At 34.1% G+C, this 22,276-nt stretch overlaps 3 protein-coding genes across 3 annotated transcripts; 2 read left to right on the plus strand and 1 right to left on the minus strand.

Annotated features, from left to right (window-relative positions):
- Positions 1 to 8,370: 8,370 nt before the first annotated feature.
- On the minus strand, positions 8,371 to 13,346 carry HELRODRAFT_191596 (hypothetical protein; the record flags this gene model as incomplete). The annotated part of the gene is made up of 15 exons (XM_009018797.1): positions 8,371 to 8,726; positions 8,982 to 9,023; positions 9,187 to 9,267; positions 9,405 to 9,503; positions 9,711 to 9,855; positions 10,234 to 10,332; positions 10,869 to 10,993; positions 11,179 to 11,348; positions 11,563 to 11,660; positions 11,840 to 12,031; positions 12,223 to 12,366; positions 12,464 to 12,563; positions 12,688 to 12,843; positions 12,965 to 13,206; positions 13,337 to 13,346. The coding sequence occupies 15 exons, from the start codon at positions 13,344 to 13,346 to the stop codon at positions 8,540 to 8,542; spliced, it is 1,890 nt and encodes a 629-aa protein (XP_009017045.1). The 3' UTR covers positions 8,371 to 8,539.
- An 889-nt stretch (positions 13,347 to 14,235) lies between these two features.
- Positions 14,236 to 18,230, plus strand: HELRODRAFT_111546 (hypothetical protein; the record flags this gene model as incomplete). The annotated part of the gene is made up of 13 exons (XM_009018798.1): positions 14,236 to 14,458; positions 14,585 to 14,733; positions 14,860 to 14,959; positions 15,051 to 15,194; positions 15,266 to 15,555; positions 15,758 to 15,927; positions 16,149 to 16,273; positions 16,727 to 16,825; positions 16,957 to 17,101; positions 17,217 to 17,315; positions 17,419 to 17,499; positions 17,630 to 17,671; positions 17,808 to 18,230. The coding sequence occupies 13 exons, from the start codon at positions 14,236 to 14,238 to the stop codon at positions 17,989 to 17,991; spliced, it is 1,851 nt and encodes a 616-aa protein (XP_009017046.1). The 3' UTR covers positions 17,992 to 18,230.
- A 684-nt stretch (positions 18,231 to 18,914) lies between these two features.
- On the plus strand, positions 18,915 to 20,957 carry HELRODRAFT_186995 (hypothetical protein; the record flags this gene model as incomplete). The annotated part of the gene is made up of 6 exons (XM_009018799.1): positions 18,915 to 18,925; positions 19,745 to 19,847; positions 20,021 to 20,187; positions 20,262 to 20,399; positions 20,521 to 20,630; positions 20,749 to 20,957. 6 exons carry the CDS (start codon positions 18,915 to 18,917, stop codon positions 20,955 to 20,957), a joined length of 738 nt encoding a protein of 245 aa, XP_009017047.1.
- Positions 20,958 to 22,276: the final 1,319 nt, after the last annotated feature.

A 22,276-nucleotide genomic window follows, 5' to 3' on the forward strand; every position in this document is an offset into this window, starting at 1 on the left:
CAATAATAATAATAATAATAACAATAATAATAATAATCAAATAATAATAATAATAATAAGACTACCTTATTGTATGTACAAGTCTACAAGAAATCCATCTACCATTACATTTTTTTTTGGTGTTATAAATTCGTCTTACGCTGTATTCTTCGCCACCAGCACAACAACAACAACAACAACAATAATAATAATAATAACAACAATAATAATAATAACAACAACAATAATAATAATAAATCCTAATGTATACAGGGTATTAAAAAGGCATAAAGAACAATAATAAAGTGGACTCCGCCACAAAGTAATATTAATATCAGCGTCATCAATATAAACCAAACAGAACACTAACAACAAAAACAACCACAATAATAACCACAACAGCAATGACAGCAATGACAGCAACGACAACAGCCACAACTACAGCAACGACAACAAAATATTTACAACAATTGCGTCTACTGCAACCTCAACGACTACTGCAACTACAACAACAGCAGCAACAGCAGTAACAACAACAACAACAACAACATTCACTTCATCATCTTCTTAATGTTTGGCGTCACGTTTTCCGTTCGTCACTACAATAATTATTATCATTATTATTTATAGCAGTACATTACGTAATAACCATAATAATATATTCTGATTATTATTATTATTTATTAATATTATTGTTGTCGTTGTTGTGATTATTATTGTTGTTGTTGTGATTATTATTGTTGTTGTTGTTGTTGTTTGGTGACGTCATATTTTTCAATCAAAACGTAATACGCGAATCTAATTCTGTGAAAATAAAGAGTTGAATAAAATGAAGCGCGCTAAAATTTTTCGGGAATGATGATGACGATGATGATGATGACGACGACGATAATGATGTTGATGATGCTATTTTAGCTTATTAATTTTCATTAATGTCAAACTTAATCCATTTTTCAAATGTTCATTTTCTATTCGAGTTTAACTAATCAATCTTCATTCATTCATTCATTCGTTAATTCATTCATTCATTCTTTATTTCCAAAAAAATTTTTTAATAATTTTCTGCATTATTTGCCAAGTATCTAGTCTACCCATTTCAACGTTTTGCTTTCAAAAATTTTGTGTGCGTGTGCGTGCGTGTGCGTGTGTGCGTGTGTTTGCCTGTGTTTATGTGCTTGTGCGTGCGTGCGTGCGTGCATGTGTGTACTTTTGAAATAAAATTTATCTAATGAATAATGAAATTTTCTTTCACTAATTTTATAGTGTGTGTTTCCTGTCATTCCTTTCCATTTCCTCTTTTCTCTCTTTCTCTCTCTCTCTCTCTTTCTTTCTTTTTCTCTTTCTCTTCCTCTCTCTCTCTTTCTTTCTCTATTTTTTTAAAATTGTTCTTCTCCATCATCAAATATTCAGAAATTCCGACTTTCATTTCGAATTCATTTATTTAATTTTTTAACTTCCGCTCCATCCTCTCAACATTTATATTTTGCTCTTCTCCCCTTCATCTTTTAAATATCCTTTTCTTTCTTTCTCTCTCTCTCTTTTTATCTATCTATCTATCTACCATCTATCCAACAATCTATCATTTTCCGTGATCTCTCTCTTTCTTTTCTTTCACAATTTGTTTCACACCGTCCTTGTTTCTTCTCACTATTTCTATCTCTCTATCTACATTCTCTCTCTCTCTCTCTCTCTCTCTTTCTTTCTCTTTTTCTCTCTTTTCATCTCCATCCCACTTAAAATATTTTTGCGGCGTGGTTGATGTTGTGAAACATTGTCAGAGTTACATTCGAACCTCGCCGGCGGTCCAATTTAATTTTTAATTACATCTTTATTATTTATCCCGCCAGCTACTACTACGTCACTTCCTTCCCTCATTCATTAATTAATTCATTCATTCATTTTTTCATTCATTCATTTTTTCATTCATTCATTTTTTCCTTTATTTGTTCGTTCATTCATTCATCTACTCAATCATATTAATTCATTCGCACTTTCATAGAGGTATTTGTTTTTCCTTTCGTTCGTTTGTTACTTCGATCCATTTTTCATTCATTCATTCACTCATTCATTTTCATTCATTCATTCATTTATTTTCACTCATTCATTCATTCATTTGTTTATTTGTTCACTCATTCGTTCATTTTTCTTCTTTTTATCATTCATCCATTTGATTCATGTGTTTGCTGGTTTATCTAATTAAACTTGTCACACAAACGACAGAGCCAATTCATTCACTCATCCATTCATTCATTAACGAATTCGTTCTTTCCTTCATTCATTCACTCCTCATGCATGCATTCATTCGTTCGTTTGTTTGTTTGTTTACAGATTCATCATTTATTTCTTATACATTTATTTATTCAATCAATCACTCAATCATTCGGTTATTTATTTATCTATTCGAATAATCACTCAATCCATCAATCTTTTACTCATCTATCCATCAGTCTATCAGTGCATTAATTTATTGAACAACAACATCAACAACAAACAACAATGACGATAACAACAACAACAACGACATAACATCGACGATAACAACAACATCAACAACAACAAACAACAAACAGCAATAAAAACAACAGCAACAACAATAATAACCTGTTACAATGACTTGAACGCTGTAGGGTAGCATCCCACTATCTGCAAAGGAGTATGAGAAACACGTGTACAGGCCTTCATCACGTTCACTGACGTTCTCTATCAACATATTCCCTAATTCGTCGAAACTAATCCGGCTATTAAAAGTAGGGATGTGCTTTTGGGGATGTTGTTGTTGGGGATTATTGTTATTATTATTATTATTATTGTTGTTGATGTTGTCGTTGGTTTGGTGGTGGTTTTTGTTTTTGTGGTGCTTCTTAGACGTATGTATGGTTGGTCTGTTGTTGTTGTTGTTTGGTGGTGATGATGGTGGTACTTTAGTTGACTGTGATGATGAAGATGACGATGAAGTTTTGTTGCTGTTGTTGTTGTTGATGTGTTTATTTTTATTATTCTTATTTAATTTCGTTTTCTTGTTTTTCTTCCAGTTTGATTTGCTGACTTTAAGAGGAACGGATTTCGAAATGTTGTGGGCATTGTTGCTGCTATTGTTGTTGTTGCTGCTATTGTTGTTGTTGCTGTTGTTGTTGTTGTTGTTTGCGAGAAATTGTGTAATCGTATTTGACATCATTCGGCTTACAAACATTAGCGAGGCTTCTTTGCTCGATATTAAAAACCCTTCTCCGCTTTTATAATTATTATAATTGTTATTATTAATGTTGTTGCTGTTGTTTTTGTTGCTGTTGTTGTTGATGTTGTTGTTGTCACCGCTGTTGTTTATGTTCATGTGGATTTCAAAGTTGTTATTATTGTTCATATTATTATTTTTGCTACTGTCAATATTACTATTCAGAACTTTCTGGGGAATGTTATTATTATTGTTATTATTGCTGTAGTCATCGTCACTATTAATGACGTCATTGTTGTAGTCGTTATAATAGTAGAGTGAGGAAAAGAGGTTGTTTTTGTTTTGGTTGTTGTTGAGGTTTTTCATGTTGCTGCTGTTGTTGTCGCAGCTACTGCTACTGCCGATGTCGTTGTGGCTGCTGTCGTGGCTGCTGTTGTGGTAGCTGTTGTTGATGTTGTTGTTGATGTTGTTGGTTGTCATGGCGATGCTCGGTTCTGTGGAAAATTTTATTTCCGCTTTCTCGCCAGTGTTGATAAATGTGTTTGCATAATTGTCAACATTGCGTTCAATTGTGAACGATCTTGTGATTTGTTGGCGGTTATTGCAGTTACTTTTGTTGTTGTCGTCGTCGTTGTTGTTGTTGTTGGTAATGTTGATGTTGCTATTTATATTGTTGGGGGTTTCAATATCGTTGTTATTGTATAATTTATTTGTAATACTGTTGGTTTTGTTGTTGTTGTCGTCGTTAAAACTTTGTTGTTGATGTTGTTGTTGTTGCGGTTGTTGTGGTTGCTGTTGCTGCGGTTGTTGTATTAGAAAGACATCATTGAATGTTGAATAAAAATCACGTGCTCGTCGAGTTATGACGTCATGGTTTGTTGGACTCTGGTCTGTCTCAGCGATATTATTGCTAATATTATTGTTATTGTCCCGGCTGTTGTTGTTGCGGTTGTTGTTGTTATTATTGTTGTCGCTGCTGCTGCTGCTGTTGCTGCTGTTGTTGTTGTTGTTTTGGCCATTTTGCGAATCATCATCATCATCTTCAGCTTCAAAAACGCCATCATTCATATACTCAACATCGTCGTCGTCATCTTCATACTCATCACCCTCAACATTGTATATCTCACCGGTAGCGTCATATGTACCGATAGCGTTATTATTAGTATCGGTACCGTATCTGCTAGAATTTATATCATTCTTACCGACTTTAATACCATCACTACCAGTATCTGTGTTACTCGTGTCTAATCGATCTTCTCGGTATTCGTTATCGAATCGATTCCGGTAATCGGGCCAGGTGTCAACGAAGACGTCAACAATGTGGCCATTTTTACGCCATAGATTTAATTTCTGTGGGGGTGCAGATTCGAAGGGGCAGTTCAAAACGCCCCGAAGTCCGCGGGCCAAATAGACCCTCTGTGCATTCGTTTTAATGTTGTTGTTGTTGATGACGTTGTCGTTGCTGTTGTACTGGGAGTGCGTTTCCGGGATGATGATAGTGATGAAGATGATGATGAGGAAGATGACGACGACGATGTTGTTGTTGTTGTTGTAGTTGGAGAAAGTTTTGTTGGAATGATTTTTATTGCTGGTTGTTTCATCATTTTGACCAATGGATTTAACATAATAATGTTGGTGATAATGATGATGACGTTGCTGATGTAGTTTTTGCCGCTGTTGAAGCTGCTGCTGCTGATAATGGTGATCAGTTAAAATTTGATTAAAGTAACAACACCTCACCTCACTCTGAAAACTATCGAGACAGTGATGACGATTTAGATGATGACGATGAATTTGGCTCTCCACGGTGACGATTCCATCTGCAATCATAGTAATTGAAGCAGTAGTAGTAGCAGTAGTAATAGCAGTAGTAGTAACAGCAGCAGCAACAGCAGCAGTAGTAGTAGTAGTAGTAGCAGTTGCTGCAGTAGTAGCAATTGTAGTAGAAGTAGTAGTAGCCAGAGCCAAAGTTCTCGAATACACTCCCTCCAACATTAAGTTAACGAGTTTGCGTAACGTGTCAGGTATTGCAACGACTGTACAATTAAGGTTTGTTTGGGTATTATTATTATTAATAGTAGTAGTAGTAGTAGTAGTAGTAGTAGTAGTAGTAGTAGTAGTAGTTGTTGTTGTTGTTGTTGTTGTTGTTGTTGTAATAGTAGTAGTAGTAGTAGTGGTAGTAGTTGTGTTTTATGATTCTTGTCACTTTAAAAATTTCAAACTAATCAATTAATCCTTTATCAGTTACCAAATTATTTATTTATTATCTTTATGTTAACATACAGACACACTCATACACACACACATACACACACACACACACATACAAACACAAAATAGCACACGCACATACAAAATTTACACACATACATACACAAAATGTGCACACATACACACACACAAAATACACACATAAATACAAAACATACACGCAAACACACAAAACACACACGTACATACACAAAATATACACGCATAAATACAAAATATACACACACACATACAAAACATACGTACTGACATTTCAATACGTATTGCAGCACGCCTCTTACGCAATGCAAAATGCGCTAGACGCATAAAACATCATGCGTATAGATACAAGCGTTTAAAATGGAGAACAATATAATCGTGCCTACTATATATTGGTCATTTTGTATGTGTTTGTATATGTGTTTGTATATGTGTATGTGTTTGCGTATATTTATGTATTTGTGTGTATGTATGTATGTGTATATGTGTGTGTGTGTATGTGTGTTTGTGTGTGTTTGGAAGCGTGTAATGCGATTAGTTTGCTTTCAAAAGGATGTTAAAAAATATTTAACTTCCGGCATTTGACGACGACGACGACGACGATGTGATGGAAAGATGGAGGAGAAGGAGGAGGAGATGGAGGATGATGACGATGTTGTTGATGTTTAAGTGGGGTGATCAACTTGAAGTTGTCTGTTCTCACTGGCCCTGTTCAATTGTTCATTTGCATATTGTTGTTATAGGTTGTTGATCTTGATGATGTTATCGTCATTTTATTACTATTATTTGTTGTTGTTATTATTGTTATTTGTTGTTGTTGTTATTGCTATTCGTTGTTATTGTTTGTGTTGTTTTTTGTTGACAGTAGTTTTTTTAATTTCAGGAAACGTCAACATGCCCGCTTAGCAAGAAGCCAGTTCCCGTTGTTTCTGACAATGTTGTTGTTGTTGATGTTGTTGTTGATGTTGTTGATGTTGTTGTTGTTAATGTTGTTGTTGTTGTTGCTGATGTTGATGTTGTTGTTGATGTTGTTGTTGATGTTGTTGTTGATGTTGTTGTTGATGTTGTTGTTGTTGCAGCTGCTGATATAGTTGTTGCAGCTGCAGCCGCTTCTATTGCTGCAGCTGCTGCTTTTCTAGTTGTTTCTAATTATTTTTCCTGGTTGATTGAACAGCATATGTTTGGACGCTATCTAGCATAACTATAAACACACGCACGCACACATACACACACTCACCAACAGGCAGACATGTAAATACACACACACCTACATACACATACGTACAATAGATACATGCATAAACAAGTCAAAGAAATTTAATTGTGCGGTCTGCTGCAACGCTAAAAAGTAAACATTTTTCGACTCTTTGTATCCGTATGTCTGTATGTTTATAGGTTTGTGTGTGTATGTATGTTTGTATGTATGTTTGAATGTATGCATGTGTGTATGTACATTTGTATGTATGTTTGTATTTATCTAGGTTTGTGTGTTTGTGTGTTGTTGGGTTAGTTTTTTTTCTTGTTCTTTCTCTAATTTCGTTCTTTCGCTTTGAAAACTTCATTTTTAAAATTTTAAATTGATTTTTATTCGCTTTCTCTTCCTCTCTCTCTCCTTTTCTTTCTTTATCTATCTATCTATCTCTTTCTTTCTCTTCTTCTTTTTGTTTCTTCTCTCCATTTATCTCTCGTTCTTTTTCTGTATTTCATTTTTTTGTTTTTCTCTATCCCAACCAGTCAGTTATCAGTCTTCTTTATTACCTAGCAGCAATGAAAATCGCGAAACTCTTTTTTTTCTTTACACTCTCTCTATCTTCCGGCTTTATTATTTAATTCTTTCTTCCCCTTTCTCTTTCTCTCTCTCTCTCTCTCTCTCTCTCTCTCTCTCTCTGCTTCTTCTTCTTTCTTTCTCTTATTCATCTTATTCTCGCTTTTTTTCTCTTTCGTTTAAAAGGCGAGTTGAGTAATGTAATATTTCATTTTTTTATAAAATTCATTCCATTTAGAACAAGATATTTTTTCATCATTTATTTCACTTAATTCAAAAATTCCGTTGTGGCTTTTTTCATTCATTCATTTGTTTATTCATTCCTTCACTCATCCATTAACTCACTCATTCATTCATTTGTTCGTTCATTCGTTCGTTCGTTCACTCTTTCACATGATGACAACAACGTTTATGATGATGGCAGAAACGATGATGATGAGGAGGAGGATGAGGATGATGATGATGAGGATGATGATGATGATGACGTCATTTTAAGTTCATTAGTAATGGACAGGTGGACACAATTCCCAGGCGTCAAAATTCAACGGTGATGATAACGACGACGATGATGATAATGATGACCAAGATTATGATAATGATCGTCTAGAGAGAGAGAGAGAGAGGGTAGAAAAAAGTCGTCCCGTATTTAAACGCAGCACTGCTTTGACTTAACGATACTAATTAAATCAATGAGTAAGAATCGTTGTCGTAATTCAAGTATTTCTATTTCTCTCTCTCTCTATCTTTTCAATATTTCTTTATCTTTCTCTTTCTCTCTCGTTCTCTCTCTCTCTCCATTCATTCGTTTTTTCCATAGTCGTAACTCAGGTAAATCTGTATTCTTTACTTATTCGAAATCTCTTTTCAATCTTTCTCACTTTCTTTCTCTTTTTATCAATATCTCTCTCTCTCTCTCTTTCTCTCTCTCTCTTTCTTTCTCTGGGTTTTTCTCTCTCACTTATTTTTTTCCATCTCTTAGGTATTTTAAAATCTCAATTTATTTTTCCCTTAATCCGTTTAAGTTCCCGAAGTGACGAAAGGGATAAGATATTGTCTGCTAAGGAACGAACGAACGAACGAACGAACGAACGAATGAATGAAAAAAACAATAAAAGAATGAAATGAATGGATGGATGAATGAATTAATGAATAAATGAATGGATGGATGAATGAATTAAGGAATGAATGAATGGATGGATGAGTGTTTTAGGCTAAAATTTATATTTTTATTAACTCGACAAAATCTATCTATCAGTTGAGTAGAGGTTCACTCTCAATCTTTTGTTTATTTTATATTTTTCAGGAATTTTTTTTATTTATTCATTTTATTTAGTTATCCATTCATTCATGCATTCTTTCATTCATTTATTCATTCATTCAAAAGACTCAGGCGGGCATTCTTCAGTCCACCCCACTTTCTCTCCCTCATTCTGTTTCTTCAGCCAATCAATTAAGGGCTTGAAATAGTTCAGCAATGCATTGGCAGACATCTTCTCCACCCCTGTTAGCTTTTTAAATGGTATCTGCCATGGTTCCGATGATCCCAACTTTAAAACGTCACTGTGTGTGTGTGCGTGTGTTTGTGTGTGTGTGTGTGTGCATGTGTGTCTGTGTTTGTGTGTGTGGGTTGGTAGGTGCGAGTATGAGTGATTTCACTTTACTAACGTGTGTAGATATTTAATTTATATTTTTATTAGGGAAAAAGTGAATAAACGAATGAATGAATGAACTAATGAATGAATGGATGAATGAACGAATGAATGAATGGATGAATGAACGAATGAATGAATGTATGTTAGATGAATTACAACTTACGCCAGCTTTCGCCCAGCTTCCTTCGAGTTGGCGATGTTGCATCTATCGCATTGAATATAAAGCCAACAGAAAATATTGTAAAGTCATAAAAATCATTACAATATAAATCATAATAATTATTATTGTCATAATAATAATAATTATTATTGTCATAATAATAATTATTATTGCTGTTAAGATTATTATTATTATAATAAAATGTAACCTGTGCAAAGGCCTTGTGTTGTTGGCCGCTTTGCAGAGGGCTTCGTGAAATTGAAACACAATAACATGGGCTACGAAATATCTGTTTGTGCGTGTGTGTGTGTGTGTTTGTGCGTGTGTGTGAGAGAGAAAAAGAGAGAGTGTGTGTGTGTGTCTGTGTGTGTCTGTGTGAAATCAACATAATTAATTATATAACTAGTAAATTGAATGATGTTACACCTAATATAGGGAGTGTTATTTGGAACGTGAAATTTTGAGCCAGCGTCAAAATCATGCTCAGTTCTCTTTACGGGCGGGTAGATTCCTTGGTACTTACATCTGCATTTGGGTGTGTGTGTTTGTTTGTGTGTGTGTTTGTTTGTTTGTGTGTGTGTGGTGTGTGTGTGTGTGTGTGTATGTTTAGATGTTTATTATATTCATTCTTTCGTTTGTTCGTCCATTCATTCATTCATTCATCCATCCATGCATTCATCTTTTCATTCCTCATTCATCAATTCACTCATTCATTTCGGCCAGCCAGCTAACCTGTTCTCCCACCATCTTTTGTTATATAGTGTCTTTGGGGTATGTCCCGAGAAAACCCCCCACCTCCATTGGTCGATCATGTACCCAAACGGAAGGAAGGCCACCTTGCTCAGAGCCTGGTTCATTAGGAAGTTCAAATCCCCACCTGTCGAAATAAAATGTGAAAATATTTATAAATTAATAATTATTATTATTATTTTAATGATGACCGGATTTTAAACAATTATGACGGAGCAACAACATCATCATAACATCAACAACAACAACAACAACAACATCATAACAACAACAAAATCAACAACAACATAACCTCAACAACATCAACAACAACATCATCATCATAACATCAACAACAACAACATCATCATAACATCGACAACAACATCATCATAACATCAACAACATCAACAACAACATCATCATAACATCAACATCATCAAAAACTACAATTACAAATTTTTATTACTTCAACATCCATCTTAATAATATTATTTTCATTATTATGAAAAGGACAACAAGGGACCTTCATCATCAACGAAATTCTCCAAGAGTCCAACACTTTTCAGGTATTCCGGAGTAACGGTCGATAAGTATATCAAATCGCCAACCGCTTCGTGAAAACCTGTGTCGGTATTGTCGGTATTCTCGTTACTGTCGCTATTGTCGCTACTGTCGCTACTGTCACTACTTAATACACAAAGAAAAATTTACTTTGACGTGTTATGAACATTTTTTGCTTGTTGCAAATTTTTTTGGCGTATTTTAGACCCAAATAAAGGGCAATACCGAAAATGATGATACCAGCGCCAGCTCCGAGAGTGAAAATTTTAAAAACATGACGTCATAATAATGAGAATAATAATAATAATAATTATTATTATTATAATTATTATAATAATTATTATTATTATTATTATTATTATTATTATCATAACATATCAGGTATGATTTCATGATATTTTAAGTTAAGATTTTATTGCGTTATTACGACTGTTCGTTCGTTTAATATCATTTCGACATTTTATTTAAAGGTCCCTCACAAATACCTATCTAAAAGTTACGGTGTAATTATATTATAATAGTATCATGATACAGAAGAAAAGTATCTTGATATACGTAGAAAAGTATCTTGATATACGCAGAAAAATACCAAAATACCTGGATTAGCTCCGCTTTTGAACTGTATCGGTTGGTTCTGGTATTGCAGATGGTACTGTATGTGACCCATCTCGTGGTGTGTTGTAAGAAAGTAGCGAGAATTTACGGTTGTACATTGTTTAATTCTGTTTGGTTGGTTGATCCTTTGTATATTGTATATATGTATAAACTTTGTATGTGTGAATGTATGTATGTATGTATGTATATTGGTCTGTATGTATGTATGTATGTATGCATGCAGTATGTATATTTGAACTACAACCTCACACCAACAACCATTGCAGACAAACAACAACAACAACAACAGCACCTGAAATCTTTCTTGTTGTAGAAGTCCCAGGCTGAAGCGTGACACACCACCTCGCGGTCAGCCGGCCTGACTATCATGGACTTCTGCCAGAATGGATCTGGCATGGGAATGAGACCGAGAGATTTGAAGAACTCATCGGAGAGTTGGAAAAGTTTCAACGCCGTGTAGTTCTGTTGTAATATAATTATTATATTGCAATCATAATTATCATAATATTTTTTGTTATTTAGTAAAATGTATATTATATATATATATATATATATGTGTGTGTGTGTGTGTGTGTGTGTGTGCATGCGCGTGTGCGCGTATGTGTATGGAGGTAGGTGAGTATGTTAAATACGCAAGTATGTATAAACATATGAGCAGAGCACATCCCTATTTTACCTGCTTGATCAGTTCGTCAGTGAAATCGACGCTAGGACGATCTGGGAATGGGCGTAACAGAGGTTCAAGGTTCTCCCAAGTTTGTGCCCACATGTTACCTAAGTTATTATTATTGTTATTATTATTATTATTATTAGTAGTAGTAGTAGTAGTAGTAGTAATAGTAGTAGTAGTGGTGGTGGTGGTAGTAGCAGCTGTAGAAGCAACCGTAAAAGTAGTAGTAGTGTTGTAGTAGCTGCAAACAAAAGTAAGAAACATACCAATCTAACTTACTAACCTAGCAAATGTGCCGGTATATGACCTTGAGTTGGGAAACTAACATTGGGGTATTGGGCCATCAGCCTGCGCCTGACGTACGCGTGGAGTTCTCTGTAGAAGGGCTGAATCTCTCGCATGAGCTCCGCGAGATCGTCAACGAACGTCGGAGTCTCGTAAACATCGCGTAAGTACTCGCCAGCGTCTTTGTAGCCTGATGGTGGATGCTCACAATGGTCTAGTAGAAATTACATACATGGAGATATACAAACACACACACACACATATATATACATGCATACAGATACAGACATATAGACCCTAATCATAACCTTACCCTGTCCCTACATACATATAGAGAGATACAAAAAGATACAAAGATATACAAAGAGTGATTATACAAACCAATCCATAGCGTGGACTCGTTGTACAAGCCGACAAACTCCTCATACAAGTCCTTAAATTTCTTCCCGGTCTCATCTCGCCATCCTTTCCACGCCCACAATATTTCCTCAGTGTCATTCGATTTCGACATTATTTTTTCTAAATCTGAATGAATGAATGAATGAGTGAGTGAATGAATGAGTGAATGAATGAATGAACGAATGAACGAACGAACGAACGAATGATCAACGATCTGGATGACCTGGATCAACGACGAAGCATTTGTTTGGCGGTTCATTCGTTTTGTTGCAAACTTTCGCCTTTCCAAAGAGAGCTCTCATCTCGGCGTTTAACTGGTACATCTGATGACGATGGTGACGATGACGACGACGATGAAGATAATGGTGATCATGACGATGATGATGGCGATGATGATGAAAATAATTTTTAAAGTATTTTAAAAATAAAAAAAAGTGTTAAACTAACTCTGCTTATTTTGAACTCACAGAGGTTCAGATACCTTTTAACCATCGAGGCAAATAATCTCTTCAGTTTTGGGTCTTTAAAATTCTTCCAATCAAACTCCATGGCTTCTGAAACTAAACGCTTCGTGAAGTTGGTCAGTTGAAGCTTTTTCTCCACCTAATCATGATGACGAAGACGATAATGAGTCAGATGAGGATGATTAACGATGACGATGATGACAACGACGACGATGATCACCATTCCGATCAAACCTCAAAGACACTACATAGTTACTGACACTAATCTTAGCGTTGTGTTCGGTCAGGTTGGTACTATGGTTCCAATCGGCCTCTACCTTCTCTGACTGAAACTTCTCATACTCAGGGTTAATTCTAGCCACCCATTCCCAGGCTTCAGTTTCGTTTGTGATTAAGGGGGAAGGGTCGTTCTTCAGTCCATCATTTACCAGAGGCTGCACCGGGTTCGAATGCGCGGTTAGACAGATTAGGAGTACTAGTAGGAAGACAGCTACGAGTTTACCTAGAGAAATTTTTCAAATTTTTAGAATGGATCAAAATTTAATTTGTTAGCATAACGTAGTAGTTTACATTTTGCAAGTTTAATTGAAAAAATATTTTGAAAAATTTATAACAAATTATAGACAACAAACTTGTAATCATATTTATTTACAAATATTTATCCAACTTATACATGCAGATGTATGTGAGAGTGTGTGTAATGTAATGCTGCTTCCAAAGACAAGAGCTTAAATAAAATGAAACTTTTCCATAAACTATCTGCTCATTCACTCCATCGTTTGTTTATTCCTTCATTCGTTCATTCAGTCATTTAGTCGTTCATTCATTCATTCCTCCACTCACTCAATGATATTTGGCCTATGACCTTTTGAACTCTCTTATTTACTGAAGACACCGTAAAAATTATTTATAGTGATGTTGACAGCGACAACAAAAAGTATGAACTAATAAGAGCAACAACCGTAATAATAATAACAATAATAATAATAATAATGCGTCAACAAAAGCTGTTTAAAAATATCAATGTCATATTAATAATAATAGCAATAACAACAATAATAATAGAAGATCAATTAATTTAAAAACTGTACATGAAATGTGACGTCATTATTGCGTCAATGTTCTTTATTATTGACGTAAATTTTTAAATGGCTTCTCTTAAAATGACAAATTATACGAAATTAATCTGCTTATATAACAAGTGATCAAGTGAGATTGGATTTCTCAGAGCCCGTATACCCAAGGTCCAGGGTTCAAAAGCACGCTCATCCATGACCATAATTCGTATTTGAAGTGACACTTCTAACTTTTTGCATATAAAAAATGCTAATTGTATATACATGGAATATATGTTTTTTTTTAGTTCGCATGTGATAATAACTTCTATGAAAAAGCCATTAAAGTGTTAAGATAAGATAAGAAGAAAATTGCGAACAAACTGAAGAATAGGGCTTTTGAGATAATGGTTAAGTATATAAAGAATTATAATTTACTGCGATTTAGCTTCTAATTGATGTAAAAACTTCAAAAAATGGAGTTTTTTAATCAAATTAGGTCAATATTAACTGTGGGCTTAATTTTATTTTTTGTCGCAGAAAGCGCCATAATACAGATTAGCGAAGCAGAAGCAAAAAAATGGCTAAACAAGTACAACGTTGATGCTGAAAAATATTTTTTTGAAGCTACGGAGGCCGATTGGAACTACAACACTAATCTCACTGATTACAATTTGGCAATTTCTGTTAGTCTATTTTGTATTTAAACTTTAAAAATTATTCATCTCTGAAATTACTGATTAAATGACGCCAAATGTTTTTTATTTTTAAAAATTTTTATTTCATTTTTATCATGCATCACATTTCATTGCCAGATCAAAAAAGCAAATGATTTGGCGAATTTTACGGAGACAAAGGCAAAGGAGGCCAACAAATTCGCTTGGAAGAATTTCACGGATGAATTGTTGAAGAGAGAATTTTCAAAAATCACTGATATTGGGCCTGCAAGTCTTTCTGATAAGGATTTTCAAAGGGTCATTAAAAAAAAATTGCTTCCATTTTTATTTGAAATTTTTTTACTTCAAAAGTTCAAGTTAATTTGTTAAATTATATTTTTTTAGTTGTTAAATATTTTTTTTATATTAAAATCCTCATTTTAGATGTCAACACTGAACTCTGACATGACGAAGATATACAGTACAGCTAAGGTATGCAACAAGCCTAATGACAGTTCAGGAAAATGTTATCCATTGGACCCAGGTTCAAAAATTTCTAAATTTGGCTGATTTGTTATTAAGAAAATTAAAAATTGGTTATAAAAAATATTTTTCAATATTTCCCAAATCAACAGATCTATCTGGAGTTATAGCCAAATCAAATGACCTTGATGAACTGACATGGGCCTGGAAAGGATGGAGGGATGCATCTGGCAAGTTGATGCCTGACATGTATGAAGAATTTGTCAGCCTACTCAATAAAGCTGCCAAGATTAATGGTAATAATATTAAAAATAGAAAGAGTATTAATGACAACTTTGAAAATGATAATTCCCTAATCCTAATTTAGGATATGAGGACAATGGTGATTACTGGAGATCCTGGTATGAATCCCCGACATTCAGAAAAGATTGTGAAGATCTCTGGCTTGAAATTAAACCATTCTACGAACAACTCCACGCCTATGTTAGGAGGAAACTTCAACAGAAATATCCTAAACTGTCATTCCCAAAAGATGGGCACATCCCTGCTCATCTTCTTGGCAACATGTGGGCACAGGCCTGGAATAACATTGAGTACATGGTCAGACCGGCCCCAGATCTGCCAAGTATGGATATTACTGATGAACTTGTTAAACAGGTTTGTCTTTGCCTGTCTGTTTCATAGATATGTTTATGGATTTGATACATTATTGAGTGAATATCTCATTGAATGAATGAACATTAGATATCTAATGGATGAATGGATAGGCAGTAGATAGATAAATGATTGAATGAATGATAAAAAATTGAAACAAAATTGAATTCCATAAATTTTTTAAACATTGAATCGACAACAACAGAACTACACAGCTCTGAAAATCTTCCAACTGTCTGATCAGTTCTTCAAATCTCTCGGTCTCATTCCCATGCCTGAACCATTCTGGCAGAAGTCGATGATTGTGAAGCCAGCAGACCGCGATGTTGTGTGCCACGCTTCAGCCTGGGACTTCTACAACAGGAAAGATTTCAGGTTGGTTAGGCAGTTGGAACCAGGGTTGGGCCTGTACCAGTTTGGCTGGCAGGTTGAAAAATATTTTGATGTCATTGAATGAACCCTCTCCTTCCCATTCTACCTGCCTCTCTCACTTTCTTATCAAATTTTCATGTTTCTCTCTCTCTCTTTCTCATTCTTTTTTCTCTCCAACTATCTTCTTGTCATTTATTTCCTAACTATCTTTCCATCCTCTTCAGAATTAAGCAATGTACGACAGTGAACATGGGCTGGTTCATGACAACTCACCACGAGATGGGTCACATAGAATATTACCTCCAGTACAAAGAACAGCCGATTAATTTTAGGTCTGGGGCTAACCCAGGTAATATTAATAATTTATTATTCTTTGTTATCAATTTTATTTTTATCTTTTTATTGTTCTAAAGTATTCTTATCATAATCAAATCAATTTTATTTTTATCTTTTTATTGTTTTAAGGGAATTCTTATCATAATACATTTTTATTTTTATATAGAGTGTGTCATATGGTATTGTATAGAATGAGATAAGTAGCTAGGAGATAAGATAGATACGTTGTATTCGTGTGAGATTTATTGCCCCTGATTTTTAATTTTTTCAGTTGATTAGGTGATTTGTTAAAATAATTTGTTATCTACGGATTATTCGGAATTTTTTTGAATGGGACTATTATTAAAAATGAGATTAGATTTATGTTAAGGTTGTGTTAAGTTGATGAATAAATTTTATTAGTTGATAGATATGATCAAAGTAATTTATTACATTTCTATATTTATTTATAATAAATGTCATTCAGGCTTTCACGAGGCAATAGCAGACATCGCATCTTTATCAGTGGCCACACCGGAATATTTGAAATCAGTTGGACTGCTGCCTAACTTCGTTGATAACCCAAGTAAGAACCAAAGATGATAGAAATTTTTTTCAAATTTCTCTATTTTATTCATAATTTTATTGATCTTATTATCAATGTTATATATGTTTATTCAAATACTTTCATATTTCATTAATAATTTTTTCTGCCAGGTGGCGATTTGAACTTCCTAATGAACCAGGCTTTGAGCAAGGTGGCCTTCCTTCCCTTTGGGTACATGATCGACCAATGGAGGTGGGATGTTTTTTCAGGGCAGACTCCGAGATCGCAGTACAACAGCAAATGGTGGCAAAATAGGTGGGTTGCTTGCCTGAATGGATAAATTAATGAGTGGGTGAATTAATGAGTGAATTAATGAGTGAATGAATGAAGGGATGAATGGATGAATAACTACTCAAACACATGCACACAGATGCAAATATCAAGGAATCTATCCGCCAGTTAAAAGATCAGAATTTGATTTTGACGCAGGTTCAAAGTTCCATGTTCCTAATAACACCCCATATATTAGGTCTTTTATTTAGTTTATTATTTCTAAAAGTTATTTTTAATTAATTTACTTAATTATTAATCATTTGTTTAATATTATTCTTTTTATGAATTACCATCTCTAGGTACTTCGTGGCCCATATAATTCAGTATCAATTCCAGGAAGCTCTATGCAAAGCTGCTGGTAACACAAGACCATTACATAGGTTCAATTCTTGATATAATTTTCTAAATGTTTTGTAACCATATTCGTAATTTATTACAACATTATTTTACAATACTTCATTTATACTTCAACATTATTTATAGCGTAATTATTTTTATATGTCTTTTCAGATGTAATGTTGCCGGTTCTAAAGAGGCAGGCAAAAAATTATCGTAAGTTATATGATCCATTTCTTAATAGTTCCAAAGATTGTTAACCAATTTGATAAATTTTGCAACTTTCAATCTCATCTTGTGTTTGTTTTCTTTTGATTTTTTATTGAATCATAATTTTGAATTTGAAATTCAGGGAGCTTATGACGTCAGGAGCATCAATTCCCTGGCCAAAGGTTCTTCAGAAATTGACTGGCACAGACAAAATGTCCGCTAAACCACTAATGGCCTACTTCAAACCTCTCATTGATTGGCTGAAGAAGGAGAACCAAGGTCAAAAAGTTGGCTGGGATGAGAAATGTCCACCCGGCTCTTTATAATTGATGATAATTTTTAATTTATAGAGACCTTTTTACCGGTTACTTCTAACTGACACCATGTGATAATAATTTGATTAGTGTGATTTTATTAAAATTTTGATACTTTTGAATTGATGATCAATCGTCGCTTGCGTAATTATAATTTTTTATTGTTCATTTTTTAGATTTTAGAGAATAATAATACTCTGATTATTATGCATCGAAACGTTCTTTGTTCTAATAAAAAGCTAAATACAAAACTTTCGAAACTGTACCATAATAAAATTGTTATAAAAAAAATTATCAAGTTTTAAACGATACGGTTGAATAGATTTATATATAGTTATGTTGAGTTAATGATTATATATAATTATATAGTGTTAAATACGGTTATATAGATTTACATATAGTAGAGTTATTGATTATATAGTGTTATATACGGTTATATATACGTTTCTGGACGCTAAACGAAGATTGATCAAGTTTCAAACGAAAGTCGGCAAGCAGTACAAAACAATGAAGCGTCAGCAGCTGCGTGGTTGTTTTTGAGGCCACTTCTACGAACCCCTACCCCTGAAACTCACTGCATTTGTACTCAGATGTTGATTTTATGAAACGCATATCACCATTTAGTGGTGATTTTTTTAAGTTTTATAACCAAGTTGAATTTGATAATGTCATTTTCTTTGGAAAAAATAATGTAAAATAATGTTTGAGAATAACTAACAATGGGATCTAAAGATATAACCATTTTAGTTTTTCTCCGTTTTACTCTGGCGATACTATTTTATTCATTTTATTATTCTTTCGTCTTCATTCAATATTATTCATCAATCAATCAATCAATTAGCTTATAAAGCGCTATTTCCGCGATGTTCAACAGCGCTCCTCATTGAATTTTGAAAACAGATGGGTCTTGAGATCCGCTCTGAACTTCGCAAGTGATGGAGAAGTAGTCAGAGAAGTAGGTAGAGAGTTCCAGAGAAAAGGACCAGAAAAAGCAAAAGCAGATTTGGCAAGAGTGTTTAACACGAGGTAAGAAAAAGCGAGAAGAAGAAGACGATCGTAAACCGGGGCGTTTAGGTTCAATTAATATATCTGATAAATACTTAGGAAATAATTTAGATTGAGACTTATACATGAACGTGCAAATTTTAAAAATTATTCTATATTTTATAGGTAGCCAGTGCAAGAGAACAAGATATGGAGATATATGAGAAAAGAAAGGGGCACGAGCAACTAGACGAGCAGCAGAGTTAAAAGCTTTACTTAAAGGATAGAGTATAGAGTCAGGAAGACCATAGTAGAGCGAGTTACAATAATCAATCCTAGATAAGACTAACTAAGTAACAAGAAGGAGAAGAGTAGGATCATCAAGAAAAGGCAAAAGTTTTTTTATTCTACGTAGATGAAAGTATTTTGTTATTTAAATCCAAAATATTATTACAAAATTTTTCAGTTTTATCTAAAGGGTATAAAAGAAAATATTTTAACAGATGTTATTAATACTAGTGTATGCGTAAAAACAACAAAATTTATCCACTTGTGTAGCGCCTAATAAAAGTTACCTATGTTTATTCATATCTTTTTTTTTGTATTACGGAAAAAACAAACCCGACACATTCTTTTTTTGATAATTGTGAACATGGTGGTCGAGAGGTTCGTGTTTTCATTTTAAATCGCAATCCATCGCATTTAATAATCTCTTTCTGGCCATTTTAATTTGTTTTTCAACGAATTTAATTATTGTACCTTCGGAATAATTTGTTGACAGCAAAAAAAAGGTTCCGTCCGTGCCGGAATCGCTGGCCAAAAAACGAAAATTGAATGCCGAAAAAAAAGTGATCCTCTTGAAAGCAAAATATAACGCTAAAAAGGTGAATATGAGTTTCAATTATTTCACGATCTGTTTTGTTAGTTAGCTAAAAGTGTAAAATCGGATTACATAACTTGTTCTCCAGTTCTTTGATGCACCATAAATTTTAAAAATAAGCCAATCGCTATTTTTTTCTTTCCTAATCAAATCATTTAATGTTTAATACTACTATAGAGAGAATCACTGAAGAAGAAGCTGTACTTTGAAAGAGCAAAGAAGTACGCTGGGGAGTACAAAGCAAAAGAGAATGAACTTCTGACATACAGCAGGCAGGCTCGCCAACATGGGAACTTTTACGTCCCACCACAGCCAAAACTTGCCTTTGTTATCAGAATCAGAGGGTCCGTCTTATTTTTTATTTCATTTTCTCTAATGTATAAAACTAATTATGAAATTTTTCGTTTTTGATCTGCAGTATCAATGGACTGCACCCAAAGCCAAGGAAAATATTACAGTTGTTTCGTTTGAGGCAGATCAACAATGGAGTTTTCATCAAGTTGAACAAAGCTACCATCAACATGTTAAGGATCGTTGAGCCATATGTCACTTGGGGGTCAGTATTTCTACCATATCTGTATTTAATCTTGTTTCGCTTTATATTACTATCCAAAATGCTATTTAGTTGATTGCAATATGTGTCTTTGCTGTTAATGTTGGCTCATTTGTCTCTTTAGATACCCAAACTTGAAAAGTGTCAAGGAGTTGATCTACAAAAGAGGATTTGGCAAAGTTGATGGCAGGAGGATCCCCCTAACTTCCAACTCGATCATTGAAAAGAAATTAGGTGAGTAGATTTTAACTATAAACTATAACTTGACAAATTGTCAACGTAGTTAAGTCAAGTTTAAAATTTGATTTGCCTATTGTTATTTGTAATAAATGTCAACCTAACAATCATGTAGGTTCAAGGAACATGATTTGTATGGAGGATTTGATCCATGAGATCTTCACCGTCGGTCCCAACTTCAAGTTTGCCTCCAACTTCCTGTGGCACTTCAAACTGAACACACCAAACGGTGGATGGCGTAAGAAGACAAACCATTTTGTTGATGGTGGTGATTTCGGGTGCAGAGAAGACAAAATCAACAACCTCCTCAGAAGAATGAATTAAAGAGGTGTCCTACTTTGATATCACCCAGATGAAAAAATAAATAATTAGGCATAGACTGATTATTATAGTATTGCCTGATGTTAGTGGGATGAACAGTACTATATTTTGGCGTCGGTGAAGTTGATAGTTCTTAATAAAAGAATTACAAAACAAGTCTGGCTTTCTATTTATTAGGTATTAAAAATTACAACTCATGTTAAGTCATTGAGAACCCTCTGTAAATGTATTAATATAAAACGCGTATGCTGTGCACAGTCACAATATGTCGGTGTATAGGTATGCTTTAAAAGTTATTAAAAAAAATAAAAATGTTTCAACGTCACTAAAATGGTCGAATCAAAATTTTTAAAAATATAAAGTTGAAGGAATTGTTATCAGTGTTTATCTATATACAAGATATGCTGTGTCGTGTGTAGTCGGGTCGCAGGTAGGTGTGTGAATGTTTGGGCTGTACAAATGAGCATCCCATTACACGTGTTTCATTTTGATGTTCGTGTAGATGGCATTTGTGTGCTTGCGAGTAATTGAAGTGATTTATTCTTCACAAAGACTGTAAATACGTACAACAATGATTTTTTAAATGTAGAATGAAAATTTAACTGGGAAAAATATTAAAAAGTGGATAAATGTACAACTCGTTAAGATGACAAATTGATTCTATCACTTAACGTACTGAGCGTTTCAAATACAACCAATCTACTTAATGCAACGGCAAATGTCGCTGTGTAAATATAAACCGTTAAAACAATACTTGTAACGATAAACATCAGCCGATAACATTCTTTAAAAAATTTGGCTGCTCGCGCATACAGGCTTAATTGATGATGGTTTATTTTATAGAGCGGTTGACTATCCCGACAATGTATGGATTGGATTGGATGGAGGAATCGTCTTTTCAAAGTAATTAAGTAGATGTCATTGAATAGTTGTAACTGTAGTATTTAATTGCTGGCATGGTGTTCTGTATAAATATATAGTTGTGGGATGTAGGAGCAGTGATTCAGAAGAAATTGTCAGAAGAAATAACAAGGTGTGTGTGCCAATCTTGTATTCTCTTTTATTTGAAAAGGTTTGTCCGCCGGCATTCGCCAGTAAACTTCTCAGAAACCTCCTAAAAATTTGTTTCTATATACTTACAATCTTCAATATATATTCATCCTGTCAATGAATATTTTTTAATCTAAGCGAGATTAGTTTAGTGGCACTACAAGTAGCAGTAGCAGCAGCAGTGTTGCAGTAACAAAAAAGATTGTAGCGTATACAGGTGTTACATTGAAAATTCATTTGTCCTGAAGTCATTTTGTAGTATGTTGTTGCAG

This window comes from Helobdella robusta (genome assembly GCF_000326865.2).
Source record: "Helobdella robusta unplaced genomic scaffold HELROscaffold_22, whole genome shotgun sequence".
Classification (NCBI taxonomy): domain Eukaryota; kingdom Metazoa; phylum Annelida; class Clitellata; order Rhynchobdellida; family Glossiphoniidae; genus Helobdella; species Helobdella robusta.